The sequence below is a fragment of the Achroia grisella genome, unplaced genomic scaffold (assembly GCF_030625045.1).
Source record: "Achroia grisella isolate CSIRO2021 unplaced genomic scaffold, CSIRO_AGI_Agris_v1 utg3288, whole genome shotgun sequence".
Lineage (NCBI taxonomy): Eukaryota > Metazoa > Arthropoda > Insecta > Lepidoptera > Pyralidae > Achroia > Achroia grisella.
The window spans coordinates 256,071-275,837 of NW_026712800.1; the positions used below are offsets into that span (position 1 = coordinate 256,071).

At 30.8% G+C, this 19,767-nt stretch overlaps 1 protein-coding gene across 1 annotated transcript in view; it reads right to left on the minus strand.

Annotated features, from left to right (window-relative positions):
• Window positions 1-4,552: 4,552 nt before the first annotated feature.
• Window positions 4,553-19,767, minus strand: part of LOC131843754 (ABC transporter G family member 23) — a 48,828-nt gene continuing 33,613 nt past the window's right edge. The window contains exons 5-16 of the mRNA XM_059192484.1: window positions 19,539-19,664; window positions 19,047-19,140; window positions 18,115-18,300; window positions 17,072-17,313; window positions 16,217-16,454; window positions 14,371-14,548; window positions 11,130-11,245; window positions 10,097-10,167; window positions 9,424-9,521; window positions 6,083-6,250; window positions 5,648-5,755; window positions 4,553-5,380 (exon numbers count right to left, since the gene is read on the minus strand). Of these exons, the coding sequence (XP_059048467.1) occupies window positions 5,187-5,380; window positions 5,648-5,755; window positions 6,083-6,250; window positions 9,424-9,521; window positions 10,097-10,167; window positions 11,130-11,245; window positions 14,371-14,548; window positions 16,217-16,454; window positions 17,072-17,313; window positions 18,115-18,300; window positions 19,047-19,140; window positions 19,539-19,664 (1,819 nt within the window). The 3' untranslated portion in view covers window positions 4,553-5,186. The remainder of the gene's footprint in view (window positions 5,381-5,647; window positions 5,756-6,082; window positions 6,251-9,423; window positions 9,522-10,096; window positions 10,168-11,129; window positions 11,246-14,370; window positions 14,549-16,216; window positions 16,455-17,071; window positions 17,314-18,114; window positions 18,301-19,046; window positions 19,141-19,538; window positions 19,665-19,767) is intronic.

A 19,767-nucleotide genomic window follows, 5' to 3' on the forward strand; every position in this document is an offset into this window, starting at 1 on the left:
AATAAAGGAATGTACTTACACTCAGACATTTTCCCGGCAGTTTTAATAAAACATTCTAAATTTATGTTTACAAATTATTGTTAGTCATGTAAAAGTATGTAAATTATTATTTTACTTTCATGACTAGCTACTTACAGATAAGATTTTTGCAAATACGTCTGTCGCTTTTTTTGTGATTATTAGTTTCTACGTCTGATGTGTTACAGGCATTAATTATACGATATACCCTCTATAATACCTACTCATATCGCCCCATCCCATTTTTAATACTAAATTATTATACCTATTTAGTAACAGGGATTGTAAAAGGTATATTACAATATCAGTAATTAACTATGGTATTATAACATAATATGTTGTATTTGTATGAATCATTAAATATCATTAATAGTTCCATAATATTACGGTGAGTTCGTCTATTTGAAATAACGTCGTTAGTGCAACGTTCATATATGACACTTCACATGTCAGTAGTTTTGTATATGGTTCCCGAAAAATTTGCGTGTATTATTATATACATGCATATATATTGATCTGAATATTTCTCCATATTTATTTAGTAAGTTAACTAATTGTAGTACAATCACTTGAATGATTTGAAACTAAATGGTGTTGATTTGCATGTCCAGCTTTGCTTTTTATTTCTAAACGTTTAATTTTATGCAATATGAGATTCACTTTAAAAACCATTTTCCATTAATTATACAGACTTCAAAAGAATTTATTTACATAGTAAACACGCGGAAACGAATTATAATTACCAACACGTGTATCAAGTGGTTGGTAAACATAATTTTAACAGATACAATATAATACATAGACAGATACTAGCTACAGAGTAATTAAAAAGTGGCGACAAGTTAAGGTAAAAACCCTTTGAAATGATACACCTTTGATACTTGGTTCTTCCAAAGTACGCCTAACGTAGTCTTCATTAGAAAAGAGAGAGTGGTTAGTAACAGGAATGCTTGCTCTAGCATTGGTATCCCGGTAACCTGTCTGGTTGATGTCTCTGTGTTGTCCCCTGTGTCCAAGGGAATCTCACACAGTTTTCCCTGTTGCTGTTGTGGCTTCATAAGCCTAACTTCAGTTAGTTTTGAATAGGAGCGACTGCATCACACACACAATACTAAAATCAGTTACCATATCGAAGTAGCGCCGAGGAAAGCAGTAGATACGCTTTCTAGATTGTGCTGCGAAATTGGATTTTAAATGGTACACTTAGCCAAATTTACCTCTACTGCTCCGATATTGCCCTTGATTTTGGCGTCGTATGTAGACTATTTTAGAGTAAAGTTAGTGCATCTACTGACCTACTCATAGACCCTATCTCTATGTGAAATGTGAAAACTAACAACCACCACTATTAAATGTCATACGGACTGTAGATTAAGTGTCAACAACAATTTATCATAACTATTTTATTATGATTATATTATGTTATATTATGCTTTCCATCGAAACTTGATTTTGGTTCGAAAATATTTCAATAAATTACTGTCTATTTTGTGACATCTGAAACCCGAGTTGAAAAATAACTTGACAGGAGGTAACATTTGCATAGAAAGTGCATTTGCATCTTGTGCAATATATAACTTTAGTGTGTTGTATGTAAGTATACATAAATAGTATTCGTGTAAAAACATTTAACATAAAAATAGCCGTCTGTATTTTACAGTTATTTTGTTTTTTATATTGCTGTTAATATGCCTACATTCACATTTTAGTACAGCGGCGCCTAAATCCATCGCTATATTCCAAAAAAATAATGTTTTTTTCCAATACTCTATAGAATTTAATGATCCAGCTCAATGAATGTGCGACTGGAAACTACGAGAGTTTCAAAACAGACACACATGAAAAAGAACTGTATTCTGTAAATTGTATTAAAATATACGCCTAGACTACTTATTACATTTTTAAATATGTTATTATATGTATCATAATTATGTTTAAAAATAGAATATCAAAGAACGAAACCGTATGATTGACATCTTATTCAGAATAAGGTACATCAATAGACTTAAATATTATTAATATCACTTGTCTATTGAATTGATTGATATCTACATCATTGCAGCGTAGGCAATTAAGAGTCTTATAATATTCATACTTTTAAAATTCGTCAAAAATTACTGAATAATCCTGTCTAATTTAAAATTTTTAGTTCCCAATAAATATTAGAATGTTATAGTACATAATAAACGCTTTTGTATTTCTGAATAATTATCAAAAAAGTAACATTTTTCGTCATAGACATTCCCCATAGCACAAATTGGATAAAAGTAGCATAAAATTAGTTTTCGTTACATATTTTTTGCCAAATTAAAACCAGAAATACCTACTTAAGTCGTTTGAATTTGTATACACCGAAAGACATTTGGGAAAAGAATCACTTCATAATGAGCTAAACGACATCCATGGAAATATAAATATTATTGTTACAAATGTGCTTTCAATGCACGAGGAGAATAACATTGGAACGACAGACTTGTAGTACATCTATTTAAATGCAGCGTAGTTCAAGCCGTTTCATTTTAAACTGGATTAAACAACGTGTGTATATTTAAAACCATTTGACTTTTGACCCCCTCGTGAACGTAAAAACTCTTTCACACAAACCTGTTTTGGTTTATATACTTGCGAGATAAAATGTGTTCCAAATTTCATAAACATATCGAAAGTATTTAGATATTAATGTCCAAAAATCGTCATCAACTGAAAATGTATCAAAAACAGTTTTTATCAAGTTTGATCATATATAGATGCATTATAACCCACTTCAGATGACCTAGGAAGTTCAACATTTGGCATGCAGATAGGTAATTAGCTGAATATAAAGGAAAAAATCTGAAACTGGTAAATTGTTATCATTTTACTACAACACTTTAATTGATTATATTTCAACTTATACTGGACGATTACTAAAATTCTTTGAAAACGTCGATAGCTTTAATTGACATTGATCCCTGGCGAAATATTCATTTGTATAGCAAACTAATATTGTATGAAAACGTCGATCATTTTAAACTTTTACGTTACATTACATCAGTGTCGATAATAGCAAAGTCAAATATTGCAGCATGAGCGAGAAAAATAGTTACTATAATTTTGTATTAAATGTCTAAAATATTCAATACTTATAACTAGGTAATAGTAATTTAAATATTTATTATGTTATTAATGATATTTCAGTATTAATTATTGTTTCAATATTTATGTGCACATCGAGTGTAAAATCATTATTTTTATAAATAATTATTAAATAAACATTTCAGAAAACAGAATTGTTCACTTTGGAGCGGTGCGATAAAACTCAATGTTTTGTTTCTCGATATCTAACCTATAAGGTTGCGATTTATGCTACGAAATTCATAGTTTTCTTAAATTATACTTATATATTATTACATTATTTTAGTAAATACGTATGGTATAGACAATAGTTTAAACCAAAAATTAATAACAATTTTAGTATAGTTATAAGTAGGAATGTATAGTTAACTCGGAATGAGAACTCATTGGTATCCAACGCTGGAGCATTTCTTGATCGTTCAATAGATAACAGTCAATTTGTTACATAATCGTCTTTACGAACTATAACGTGTCAATGTAGTTTCAGATATTAAATAATGTATATGTTGAAAGAGAACAATTCCATTTTTAACATATCTATTTTCACAAATCAAATATTATGTTTTAGCAGTGCTCTTCTCTCATGTATCCTATATATTTAATAAAGGGCTTTACGTTGGACTCTAAGTTAAAATTTCTATTACGTCTTAACAATTTAGAATAAGTCACGAGAGGTCTATTATACATATATATCTGTCTACGTTATATAAATCCCGATTTGCCCAAAAATTTGAAACTGAATTGGCAATGCACTTGAACATTTAAAAGTTACAAGAAAATATAGAAAATAACACAAAAAAAGACAATTATACCCCGTAAATATACGAAAATACAGTAATTTATCAAAAATAATTTGGTATTAATTTAGTTATAAATAAGTACCTCGTATAATTTATGTACAAAAAGTAATGATATCTCATCAAAAACATAAATGTGAAATGACCATAGTTTAATATTATGATATATACCTTGATTGTTGACTTCTACGATAAAAGAGATGAGATCTAAATGGGTGCTAAGTTCAATGGTCTGTCCTGAAATGTATTTATAACAATATAAAATATCATTTCTTCTTATAACTTATGATAATATACTGTATTAAGGTTTAACTACATAGAATATACGAAATATACTGTAGCCTTCGCAAGTTCTAAACATGTTACTTGTCGGTTCCTATTTTAATATTAGTACTAACTAGCAATAGAAAGTAATAATTTATATGAAACTGGCCATTTTATCTTGACATATATTAGATAAATTATAAGAAAAATGATATTTTATATTGTTATAAATACATCTTCAGGAAGATATTGAACTTGGCACCCATTTAGAATCTCATCTCTTTTATAAAAAACAATCATTATATATCATTTATTAAACTCGGCTATCATTTCACATTTATGTTTTTGATGAGATATATTTAAATGCAGTAGTTCGTTCTCATTTTAGTCGATTAAACAACTGTGAAACTTTTAACAGTGTTGATGACCTGCTCGTGAACGTAAACGATACTCTATCATGCACTGTTTTGATGTTTATATACTGAAAACGGTTATTATAAAACTTCGATAGTACCGAAGTAACCGCCCGCATCAACTAAAAGTTTTCATATAAGCATGCATATTCTCAGCCCGAACACATTTTACTATGCGCTGTTCATACCATCATAAGTAACGATTTTAACACATAATTCTTATTCTACTTAAACATTAATCTTTTGTTGCTTTATATGACTGTATGTTGGATTTGATTCTGAGATAGCATTCTTTAAACGAATTTTAAGACTTTTAGTTACATTATCATTTGAAGATACAAGTTACGCCGGCATGACGAGAAAAATATACAGATTATTGTATTAAATACTGTATATTATTCAATTCTCATAACTTGTAATAGTAATAAATAAGTGTAAAGAATGACATTTCAGATTTTTTCTATCCGATTATGTGTACTCAAATTAACAATTAATGTCTACATATTTACATAAACACAGAAAACAGAATTGTTCACTTTGGATATAGTAAAAAATAAAGATACAATTTATATTTATTAATTCACCCTTTTTTGAACTTAAGAAGTAAAATACTTGTTATCAAATATACCGCAATCCAAATACCAGTGGATATGAATCCAGAATATACTGATGGAACACCTATGGACCATCCACGCTGGAGCATGGATCGTAGAGACTCCGTCGATTTTGTGAGTGGAAGTACGAAGCTAATCCATTGTAGGACTATGTGCATGGCTGGAAAAAGAAAACATTTTTATTCTAATTTCAAATTCAAATATTATATATTTTTTGCTTTCTCTGTTATATAATGATTTTTAAAAATCTATACAAATTCTAAATTCAAATTTCTATTGAGAACTAAATAAATAACGAAAGTATAATATATATTTCTATTCGATAAATCACAGTAATTTTAAATTCAGAACTGCATTACTTTCAGAAAGTTCTGACTAGTGTAATAATAAAAAAGACATACGAGAGATGATAATAAAAAAATCTTACCTTCTATTGGCCAAATAATACCACATAGTAAGACCATAGGCAAAAATGATCCCAGGGCCATATAAGTGGCCGTTCTATCGGTATCACACAAACAAGATACTAAGAAACCTGCAACAGAATTCAATAATATCATATTGTTATTTGAAAACGGACTTATTTTTAACTACATAGAATAACGAAGTCAAACTATGACATAAACAAGGAACAACCTGAATAAAAAATTTTAAACAAAATCTTATCTTGAATTTATCTTGATTTATAAAAACAATACTATATACATTTGAACGAATAATAGCGATGGCGATGTATAATTATAGATATTCATTAGTTGATGTTTGTACCTCGATTAACTACTTATTAATGGTTGAATGTCTTAAATAAAAATTGTCATAGAATTGGGAAATATTAAATTAAAAAAAAATACAATAAACTTACCGAATGTCATACCGCATAAGCCTGTCATAAGGACCAGTAATGAGATCCATCCAATGGGTCCATTTTGACTGAGACCAAAGAGGGCGAAGCTGATTAACATCACCATGATAGACTGGATTGCCATTACAAAAATTTGCACAGTTACATGTGAGAAAAGGATTTCAGTACCTGTAGACAAAAATTATACTTTTAATGATATTTTTACCTCATACGAAAGCTTTAGAAAAGAATGAAGTCTGTTGAAATCTGTCTGTCATTTTAAACGAAACATTTTATATGCTTCTAATAAAATAAAATATGTAAAAGTATGTAAAAATTTTATGAATAATCGAATTAGAATTATATTTGCAGTTAAAAATAACTATATACTAAATAGGACGAAAGGCGATAAAGTAATTATTTTTCTCCCATACATCTGACATGAAATAACAATTTTATGAAAATAGCATTTTCTATAACTAAATTAGCAAACAATAAAAAACAATATATAAAAAATAACTACGAAATTCAAGTCATTATGTGATACCCGTGATAGCTCACATTCGATACCGATCCTGATAACTAAAGGACTATGACTCCATACCCAGAAATTTCACCTGAATAAAGCTTACAAAGCAAACTCCTCCAAAGTCGCTCGTAGGGACACCGTGTGGTTTTTTTAGTGGATAAGAATTCCAGACCTCCTTCTGATGGGTCTACGATCTTTTAAATATTTTTCCAAATAACAAACATGGTGGAAGAAACAATCGAGATAGAAGTATGCACATACGCAGATGCCATTAGTCTGTAAAGTACAGTCTCTACTGGTCAGTCATGGAAAATAATTAGACTTGCCTTATTCTATTTATTAAGCCGACGATGTGAAGAGTATGTGGTCGTCTTAAATCTTTCACGTGACAAATGTCATTAGTTTCGTCAGGATAGTAGCTGCCGTTATGTCTCGGGGGCATACTATTGAAGCTCTAGGTTATCGGAAAAACATTTTATATAAAGCGATCGCGATCAATCCTTTACAGCCCAAGGGATTTAAACTTTCTAGAATGGTACATGCTGCGGACATACCGTGTCAACGGCAATTGGTGCAAAATTGTAAATCCTATTCACAATGAAAGTAGGTACGTAAGCAAGCGAATTACGTTGATATATAAAAAATTGCTAACTGAGAGAGTAAAGTAAGAAATTATAATCAACGACAATATGATCAATCTAATCCTATTGTAATTTCGATTTGATTAAAAATTATTCTAAACTTTAGAAATAGGTTTCACGGTAGAGATTCTAATCTCTATTCTAAGTAAGTTTCTAATTCATGTATGTTATAAATACTCCAATATTATTAGAAAGTGCCCTATTTGTTTACTACCCGGATTTAGATTGCTGATATACAGTCGGTTTATCGTCAGGTTCCCCGAATGTTATAGAATTTTATCACTTGGACTTAAACATATCAGGAAGTTTAACGTAATTCAGACTGTTTTTGTCTATTAACTAATACATTCAAAGCGAAAATTGTTGATGTAGTCTTTCAAAAATATATATACTGCACGAACACTAATTAATATTAGAACCCACACCTCTATCTGAGTTATAATAGGATCTATACAATATTCTAAAAAATTGGTACTTTTCAACTAAACTCAAGCATATAGCGTCACGGCATAAAACTAGTTATTGTATATATGTTTTACAGAATTCACAATTGAATTGTTTCACGTCCGCCCATTCACTCTCAAAGGATAGTCACGTATACATATGTTATGTTATTTGCCACTTTCCGCCTTCTCAGCAGATCCCTATCCCTAGACGCTGTGCTGGCCCTAAATGTAAGGAGGTCAGGATGTCTATAAGCAGTATCGGAAATTAGGGTTGAATATTCTCAGTGAGTCATCAATGTGTCATCGTCGCTTTATAATACATCTTTTGTACATTTGTTAACGATCTCTATTATTATATAAATTGTCTATTAATTGTTATTATATAAATTGTATTGCTAAATAAATTAAACAATAGGGGTTGATGGTCGTCCAGAAAATGAAAAATCTCTGTTTACCCACAATTGAAATAGAGAAATGCAGGTATTTATTTTTTGTGGATGATAATGAAATGATGCACCCGCCTGCGCGAACATTCTACGCTGGCGGGGCACCAGTGAAAGATGATAATATGACTATGAGGTCAGGTCAGTTAGCCCGTCGTGACAAATTCACTAGGAATTTATCATGATGGTTTCTAGGAGGAACCGCGTGGAGGTCGACCTAACATGGTACATTGCTAGCAATGGGGATTACTAGTTCCCATTATTAACAATCCCCTCCCCCCAAATGCAGGTATTAAGTCCGCCAAGCGTACTTTTATTTGTGCACTTAAGTATTAATAAATAAATAGTAGATGGCGTATTCTATTGTGTATTGAGCCTTGGTGGACCAGCGGTATAGCCGCGCTTTACTTCCGATGGTCACTGGTTAAATTTCTCATACAGTATAAATATTTATTTTCATGAGCATGATTATTTGTATTAGACTAGTTATTTCCTATATGTATATATATAGCTCTGATTGTATGGGACAAGATGACACTATGTGAATTATGCTCGGAATTTATTATTATTATTTAAAATTAATAAATAGGAAATATAAATTTAGCCCTTGGAGAAATTTTTTAACATTTCTTTGGATTGTCTTGACCAATATTTAACAACATATTCGGTAAAAATTTTATTGTAAATCCTCCAGTAGTTATAACGTGAATCGTTAAGACGAAAAGAGACACTTCTACTTCGACTTTGCGTTGTCACGATTTTATTAATTTATTATGTTTAAATATAAAGACTAGCTTTACAGGAGTATTGCTCATGCAAAACTTGTTAAATTCAATTTTAGTGAGGAATTAGAAAGCCTATTCAATAGACAGTCATATGACGTCGTGTGTTAAGGTCGTAGTAGAAATATATTCAAATTTCGAATTTCTAGACATCTATTGAGAAAGTAATTACTCAGTACGCATACGTTAATGAGGTTTGGGTGAACTCATACAGTCGCCCCCTCAGTCTTAAAAACACAAAATAACTTATAGACCTAAAATTAAACAGTCATATCCTATCTTTCAAACTATAATATTTGACAAAACACTACCATTGATATGAGTTTTGAGATGTTTCACTATTTATTATTTTGTTTTATAACAAACTAATAAGAATTCGCGAAAATAAAATGACAATGCATGTATATGTTGATGTATATGTCAATAATATAATCCAGGTACTCCGTAAGCTAACTCGTATGTTTAAATAAGAAACCTGATAAAACTTTCGTGAGAAGAAAAATGTAATTGTCAAAACTTACCAGTAATACCGGAAACGAGTGACCTTTCAAGAATGCCCTCGTTCCTTTCAGCCAACATGGCGCCCGATGTCAATGCCACCGCCAGGAAGTAAATAATTCTGCAAATTCAATATTAAAATTCACTATTGTTTCCATGGTGTCTATTGATAATTAAAATAAATTAATCATTTGATAAATTTCATGTAGATGAAGTCTTCAACATTTTGATGTTTACAATATTGCCAATGTAAAGTCTATCCGGATTGTGAACAATATTTCAGTTTAAAGTGTATGACATATAGTAGTAATATTACAGAGTACTGTGATGCTAGTGATGTTACTCATATATAATACATAAGCCATGGCTACTACTTTCCATCAGGACAGCCATTTGCTAGTTTGCCAAGTAAACAAACGATAGAAGGATTCATTTAATTATTATTATGGCCATGCAAGGTTTATGGACAAAACAGATGTAGTAAATAAATAAACATGTGATTGATCAAGAAATTATGCAGTCATTTAGTTATACATTTGTACAAAAAGAAACAAAACAATATTGCAGCCGAACCTTCGACGTTCCATATTCAAATTATTAATTTTATTTTTGAGCAATACCTAATGGCTATTTTTACAAATAGAGCGCCAACAACATCCTTAAATAGTAAAAGCTATAATTAAAATTTTAACATACGTCAATATCACGCCAGGAGCTGCGAAATCAGTGAAATCTGAATCTGTGACACCATATATAGGAGCATTGAACTGAAACAATTGTTTTATATTTAAATATATACTATTAAATACACAGAAGTCAATTCACTAAATAACAAATACGTAGAGTCAATTGTTCAATGATACTTTTCAATGTTACAATGTAAGTTAATTGAGCAAAAAAATTGTCTTAGGTAAGTAGGTATACGCATTTAAATAGTACATTAATTAAATGTTTCTAAATGTATAATTCTTTATAACGAATATTTAATTTATGCGCTACTATAATTTGCCATAATAATATGATTATTTTTGAACCCATTATATCTTGTAATATCCATTAAATAATTATTTAAAAACAGATGTAGGTGAAGAGATTAGACTCGAAACCATTAAAATGGTTTGCTCTAGCTAAACGGTAAGAGGAGATTTATCTTGCTGCAAGTTACATAAACCAGACTTCGAATTATGTCACAATATGTAAAACTGATCCATATATTTAATGCCATAAGATTCGAATTTGAAGAATTTGAATGGCATGCACATTAAATGTTACAGCTTAATTGGAAATTCGAATTCCTAACCAGAATTATGTTTTTTTTAATAGGGAAAGTACAATAATAAATATTTGAACTTCTATATTCGGCCAGTTTCATTTAGTGTTGTATTGTCAGAAACAAATAAGCAGTTTCAGCATTTCAGCTCAATAAGGGTCGTTGTTTACAAAGCCGATTGCTGCGTACATGAAAATAGTAAAAGACAATTTGTATCACTTCTTTTATCTTATTTGTTCACGTACCTACGAGTCATGTGTATTAAGAATCTTCAGGATACTAATAATAAGTTCCATATAAGGCCCAAAAAATCCTGTTTACATTATACTTACATGTATTTCCTTGTCTACTTCTTATTTATTTTTAGTACGTATAGAATAAAGATTAAGACAATTTAATTTAATAATTATTCTATATGTGTACGTAATTTAACCTGAAGTTAATAATAAAAAAACTTACATTAACAGGAAGCGAAAATATCCTGGGCGGTAATTGACAGACTTCTGCCAAATAATCCACGGTCTCGGCAAACGCCAAACTAAGATCTTTTGTTAGTATCCATTCCATTTGCTTGTCTGTAGACAAAACAAAATAAAATTGTAAGCAAACTTTAAAACATAATATATTTTAGCTGGATGACTAGTCTAAGATATGTAAATGCAAATAATGTTTTAATACGTACGTAGGTCATAAGTTACAATTTACAAATGAGACAACCCACCTAATGGAAGATGGAATAGAATCATCGCCTAAAGGCCTTTTGGTACTTCTCATGTTCAGACTAAAATATTTAGGTGTAGTGTAATTAAACATATTTATTATTGACGGCCTAGTTAGTCTAGGACATTCTTTTACTTCCTGAGTAATTATGTTAGTTTACTTGCTACTATCTAGCTTGGGACTAGATGACGTTGTGTGAATTGTCCGATTCGTGAATCGTCGTCGATGTTTATATTACTATTAATATGTTATATATTTTAAAGCAAAGAATGGCAATATTTGTAAGCCAATTGATGTTTTCTTGTCAGTAATAATTATATATTCTTATATTAGTTTCAATCTATAATGACACTGTAGTAAGATAATTTAAACAATATATTTTTATCAAAATGTCTATAAATAAAAGTAGTAATATTTTCCGTGACACTGAGATTATCGAAAGCTAAGAAAAAAAAATTAGAATATGATTTTTATCTGATAAGTATTTCCGCCTTTCGGAACAAATTCATTGCTATTGACATGCCTATATTTTGCCAAGCATTAATGACACAGGGACGAGTTTTCTGCTGTCTCCCGGATTAATTTGATTTGTTGACAATGCTTTTCATTAACGGTGAGTTAATAGGATTTTTTAATTATATTTACCAGGAACGAAGTCATGATTGTTATTGTAAGTCGTGAACGGAAATGCTTTACGAATATTTCGTAAAACAGACCATTATTTTTAAATTTGGAACAAACTTCGATCCGTCTGAGGAATGAAAGTGGTTACTGTCACCTTGTTTATGGCCGTTGCAAAACGTATTGCAATATCCAATACCTTGCCATTAATGACTATGGTGTGTAATTTCATTGCCATATGCTACTCTCGACATCGATACAACTTACACTTGCGCTATTTACAGTAGAACAAAATAAGAAAAAGTATTTGTCTTTGTACATACTGTATCTCTGATGACTTTAATACATTATGGAGAAACCATAATGGACATATATAAAAACGTAATATACAGGACTAATGAAAAAACGTTAAAAATAGATTAAAAAGTACTATAAAATCAGACTAGCTAAAAGAGGGAACAGTAGAAATTTAATTACCAGCAATTTGTTATTAATTGCCTTTGCGGCTCGCGGTTTTCCCTACAAATGCAATTAAAATGGTAGCTAAGCTAAAATTCGTGATAAATTATTTTTGATGATGCTGAAAACCATTGATATCGACTCCACTCGATTGGTTACATTCCATTTTCGAAATTCAAAATTAAATAGCCATTACTAAAATTTCATTGTGTTCATAAAGATTTTATATTCAAGATAGATAATTGGATGTAATAAAAATACTGTATTACTTTTTTCTATTATTGAAATGGACTGAAGTTACAGGGTCGGAAGCATAACATCTTAGTACTGGGGAATAGCAAAATATGAAGGGTAATATAGGCGTGATGATGGTATACGATGACATGATATTTGTGGCTCCCATTATATCCCTAGGCGACGGCTGCGGCTTACCACCAGGCGGGCCAGGTGTGGCAATTTCACTTACTTTAACAAAATGAACTGAATCTACAAAGAAGCAAAAAAAAATATATAAATATAATTTCGTTTAGTAATAAATTGACCACGTGGATCACTCAATTTGTATGAAGTTTTTGAGAATTATTTTCTATATTCCATTTCACTAGTCATAGTGAATATTGAATATAAAATTACAAGAACTAACAATTTGAAATCTGAATAATACAAAACTTTCTGCCTTTCGTAATGTGAGTACATTGTCATCTGTGTCACAAACAGTCATACGAGAAGGTCGACATTTGTATACCTAATTATTTAAAATTAACAACTAGGTTCTGTCATGTAATAAATGACGCATTGGTGGCTAATGAATTAATTAGTATACATATTTTAACGTTATGATTTTACTAAGCATAAAGATTTTATGCAAGAAGCACGCATGTACATAAGTACCTAAAGATTGAACGCACCTAATTATTTCCAAGTCGAATGAACGACCTAACTATATCGAAGTCAAAATTAATTCTCCATTTCAAATCGTAACTGCTAATTTCTAATGGCGAGATTGTCATTAAAAATTTAGCTCAAGCCCAACAAATTTAAAGTTCAAAATCAACTGGGGATGCGGATATAAAAATCATCAAAGACCCGATCATTGCGATTGCCCCTCTGGTAGCATAAATCTAATTTAAATGCAAATGATGTGAAATGCTGCCTTCCGTCTATTTCAGTGGGAGGGTACTTAATTTATGTACGCAATTTACATGGTGTGTATGTGCATCGAAATTTATGAAAGATCAATTATTAAAATATCCCATCGTAGGCTTTCCATAAATATATTATATTATATTTTAGCAAAACAAAGTTCATGTGTTATTTTATTATACGATACAATGAAATTTTAGAATATGTTTTCGATAATAATAAAGACTTGAAACTTTTTTTTTATGTTGTTTGTTGTTTATATTGTATTTTTACATTGCACTGAATAAAATATTTTTCTTTCTTTCTTTCTTTCTTTCTACATCAAAACAGTACAGAGAGAATTACTTTACTAAATCTATGTAAAAAAGAAAACAAAACAGAACTTTCATAAGTCTTCCTTTGTATGGTTTATTATGGTGTAGAAAATCTGATTAATAAAACGGAAATAGCATTCAATTTCACCTAAAGTTACAATAGACAGAAATAGATTACTAGACTAGATCCCCTTCATTCGCATACTTTTTGCCACAAAAAAGGAAATTCTTGTAGTTAAGTCTAACTAGGAATATCTGCAGTCAATTATGTAATTTTTTTGTTCCATTTAAGAATACTAATTATGTTTGAAATTCAATACATGAAATTCTGACTTAGTGAAACTATTTTACTATTAATTGGTACAAAAAATTCAATCGTTTGAGCAATATTTGCAAATGTTTCAATTTTAAATTACTGCAATTGAAAAGAAAATTACACTTACTCGTATCGTCCAAATGTACGTCTATAACAGAGCTCTCGAGGGTATAAATATCAGTATGTCTAGGGTCAGTCATTCTATCTTGCAGACTCTGAGTGAAGTTGTGAGGTATGATAAGAACAATCCTGGCGTTGCCTTTACGCGCGTCAGTCATTGCGGCTTCTTCAGTTGGATAATAGACCTGTAATAGTTTACGAACAAATTATTTAAAATATACTTTTGTACCTGCATGAAAATCATACGCTGCTCTTATTGGAAATAAATACATTAAAACATATAAGTAATATATATATCGCCATAAAAGTTGGGATAACATTGTTAGATTCAGCTTTTAAAGTCGTGGTGAACGAAACACTTGATTTAACTTGACAGACAGACAGTAAAACGCAGACTAGAGGTCACTCAAGTCTGCATTTTACTGGCCGTCTCCAGCATTCATTTTTGTCTTCTTCATTGACAAGACACAAATGTAAATTGACACACGTTTTTTTTTGTATCAGCCAAATATCAACTTATGACCTTTTGGCTAGTAAACTAAATTAATGTTATAAAAATTCCGTGATATCGCAAAGAAACCGTATAGTCCTAAATACTAGACCTACGTAGTATTACATACACGCCCTCCGATGTGTCTATATATAAAACAATTGACAATCATCATTTAACCCACTAAAATAATCAAGAGAAAATAAGCTAGAATTTAAAAACCCGTTTGTTAGAAGCCATAATATAACACACTGCATAACATTATTTATGTGTTATTTTTAAACCTGCCATGTTGTTCAAGAGAGCGGGAAACTGAAGGACGTACTTACTTTGTCGATAATGCTAGGAGTTACTGTGGGGAGAAATGTCATCATTATTTTGTATGACACCACCATATATTATATGTAATGATTTATTGTAAAAATATTTTGAAATTATTTACTTTTTACCTGTTCTTTATATACTCATCCTCTTAATAAGGAAAGGTTAAACTTACAAATACAATTTTAGTTGCTAATCTTATTTGCTACTTGAATCAAGTTATTTTCTTAATTTGGAAGAATATGACAAAGCACTATTACTTGATACAACGAGGACACTCTTCTTCTAATATGGATTAGCATGATTACGTACTATTTTAGTTCTTGATTTATAGAAAACTCTATTGAACTACCTTTATTATTATCACTATGTAATATTATGTTACCTGTGTATTACATACATTATCTAACCTGCACTATCCTCTTTGGACTTATAATCACGAAAACATTTATATATTTATTTATTCTTTTTATATGCCAAAATTTTAATACTATCTGTGCACGGATAAATTTACGAGACGCTGCTGTAGTATGTAAACTTTTCCTTCGAAATCCAATCTTGAAGTGAGTTTGTACTACAAATCACTAGAGTTAATACAAACTGTATCCATGCAAGTGAGTAACGGCATGATTTACTTAGTTTTACGATCGAGGCTTAAATTGCCAATAACTGTTGAAATCTTGAGTAATCATCTAAAGGTAGTAAATAAATCTATCTTTATTGTCTAGTTTATACATATGTGTACTGTACTAGCTTCAAGTCACGAATTTGTGTGATTGGCAGAGTTTGTATAATTTCCTACGTGAGTGCAAGCAGCATTTCGAATGAGAGGTAAGAGATCTCTACGCGGTTCCCCCTGGAAACCATCGTACTAAATTCTTGATGACCAATTCTGTCACATTGACGAGCTTACTCATCTGACCTCATGCTCATCTTATCATCAACCACTGGTACCCCTTTCACTTCACTTTCATCACTTTCCATCAAGTAGATCAATTTATTTTTTAATAAACACATCTTACATAGCAGGATAAATACTTACCAAATTGCTCTGTCGTTTTTTTAAAAAGTCCAAATATCTACAACTGAAAAGCGTCAGATTCCATTCGTAAGACTCCTTATCTTGAGGACATATGTCTTTGTTATAATCACACAGTGTCATATTGTTATTCGTTTCGTAGTCAACGACTGCAACTGGTAGTCCGGTAGGGTAGTGACCGACGGCCAGACAGAAGAGAGTCATTTGGATAACAGGTAGACCGATTATAAAAGCGAGGACCCTGGAAGAAATAATAATATCTAGTATCTGTTTCACTTCGATTGCTTGGTATTTTACTTAGACCATTCTGTATTGTAAAAAAATCACATAATAGATGCATATTTTTAGAGTAAGACCCGAGCCAATATAGAATTTTTCCCATTGGAAAGCAGCGGCGCCAAATTTGTATCGTCCAAAAGTATCATTAATTCGAAGCAGTGAATCTATAATAAATTTACAGTTTTATTTCAGTAATTTTACTAAACCATTTTCTACTGGACAGTAGTCCAGTAGAAAATAAACGATGTGTGCCTGTTGTATTGTGTGCATCAATGTTTATAAATAGATATATATCTATTATTATATATAATGTATATGCTATTTGGTACTTATACTCTGTTGATAGCCAATGTTCTATTTACTGGAGGAATTTGAAATTTAAGCGAGGCATCTAGAAGAGATGTTATCATCGCACTAAAAATATAACAATACACTACAAATAATAAACACATTAAATATACTGACTTCTAGAATTCGGCAAACCAGGGTTGGCCACATACTTATTAGCTATAAAGTATCAGATTACACTCAGCTAACAACTACATTTGTAGTGCATAATAATATAAGCTAATATCTTACCCGAAATTCCTTACAAGACTTAACATATTCTTCCAAATCAGAGCCTTCATATGATGCCACTTCATCGGCTGAACTCTCTGTAAGCAGTTGAGAGTGGGCTCCTCGTCGGGAGGTAGGGCGTCCGCGGTCGTCAGCAGTTCTGGTGTTACCACTACACGACCTTTACTACTCATGGATACATTATCTCCAAATTCTCCAGAGATTTCGCCAATCTCCCCCTCTTCCAAGTCTACAGCTGGATTCTGAAGGAACATGATAAGTATGAGAGTCACTTTTTCTTAACAATTTGTAAATATTTCAAAATTAAACGTAAAGATAACATACAATAGATTATAAATTATATTGAATCAAATAAAGTTTTTAAGCACTTTTGAATAGTATTTTTTATTCTAATGCCACATACAGAATCAGTATTAACTTTATCATAACACACTTTGCACTTAGCCATTAGTTAAACACTAGTAGCTACATCGTAAATATTTTGCTTTTCAGTAGCAATTTATGTAAATTGTAATATTTTCGCTTTTCAGTGTTAGATGACCTTTATGTTTTGGAAACATGGCACCAAGTTACTAAAATAAATAATGTAGACAAATATGTATTCTAGGAACTCTGTAATTCTGTACTTCGCTATTTTATTTTCTTAACCAATAATGCTGTAGTGTGAAGGGTTATCATCTCACTACTGGAGTGTTATACATGATGTGATGAGGTGTCGGTACTTAATTTGTTTCCTATAGTATCTAGGTAATGAATGTACTGATGTAAAATTGTTGATCTACATTAATAAGTTTATTTAATAGTTTACTACATGTCTAATTAGCAACGCGTACACAAATTTATCGGTTTCTTTATGTTTTTCATGTGCGTTCATGTGCTTCATTTTAGGTTAATATTTCGATTTTTAGAAACCATCTCATTCACCATCACTCCGACCATCACATTAGTTTACTCTACTTCTTGATAAATTAGACTAAGATTAAACTAAGAAAATTAGGAATAAAGTATGATAAAAAATATGAACTCTAAGCAATATCGCTTACAGGTATGCCAGGAAGTTCAACCTTATTCACAACATCGGCTAAAATGCTAGATCGTCTTCTCTTGCCTCTGTTCTGTAAAACTGACAGCTTGAGGAAGACGTCTTCTAAACTTTCTCCCTGGTATCGTCGTATAAGTTCGGTTGGTGATTCTTCGGCTAGGAATCTACCGCCTCGCATTAGTCCTATCTGTGAAAATAAAATATAACTTAAAGTAACATCCATTTAACTTTTATAAGTCAGTTGGCTAAACGCGAATAAACTAAGTGTTTTCTCTTTTTTATGTCCTGTTTGATACATTGCATTCACTGATTTCTGTATAAAAATGTTAGTTTAGATACCAGGTATCGAACTTTGCCGAAATTTGATGGTACTCGCAGTATCTGTATCACAATCTCATATTATGATCAGGGAACTAATTATTATTAGAGTCGGTAGATTTCCACATTTATTAACGTAGAGACTCTACCAAGTTTATATTCGCTAGAATTCATTCCATGTATCTTTAGTACACTGTACAACAAAAATGGGAAAGTAGTCTATTTTCTGCTCAACTTGGCCTAGTACCACCACCATCCTTTTTATTATTAGATCAATAAACTAAAGTTCTGATTAAATTACTATATTCACCCTCAGTCACCTGTCTACAATTATACAGATATAAAAACTGGTTTTGAAGAAACAAAACGAAATTTTATCAAATACATATCATAATAAAAAATAATAGTTTTTTATATAAGGAAGGCTACTTTTAGAACTGTAAAGATTACATACTTAAGGATTTTCTATAAAATTATTTGAAGAAAAATATAAGTTATTTAAAAAAGTAATTACTTATATTAAAAAATAAGTTATTTACATTTTTAAATTGGTAAGATAATTATATACCTACATATATATAGAAGTAAGGCCTAATAACATAAAGCGATACTTACAATATTCGCCTGTTTAGTTTCGTCAATGTAGTGAGTAGTAATGATCACAGTGGTACGGCCTCCTTTTGTTATCTCCACTAGATGGTCCCAGATGCTGCAAACAAGGTCTAATTGTTATTACTATTTACGAGGCATGCGTGTCTATTGTACCTACAACATGATACAGTACTCGTAGCTTTTAAGCGAATAAATTACTGCATGTTCGATAATATAAGTAAAAAAAAATTTTATCCATATAATCTAAATTACATAAATGAATCGAAAGTATGTCTGTCTTATTTGTTCCATTTTTACACCTAAACGGCTGTGCGGCTCTAAAAAAAATTTGACGTTAAGATAGATTATACTGCGAAGACGGAGATGCTCTATCTTGTATGTATCTCAAAAAATAATCTGTAAGAGCTTAAAATAGGAAATGAATGTTGGAATCGCATAATTTTTATAAAAGTTAAATTTCGATATGTAATATTTTTTACTGTAAAATAGACTTACCTTTGTCGTAATACAGGATCCACACCTACGGTCGGTTCATCCAAGATCAACAACTCAGGGTCGTGGATCAAAGCTGACGCTAATGATACACGGCGTTGCTGACCACCTGAGAGATTCTTCACGTGCCTGTATGTGAAAGGAAAATATTTAATAATCTTTCATCTAAATAGAAAATTAAATTCTACAAAATTTAGACCAAGAGACAGCGGTAAGTTTGTTTATAGTTAGC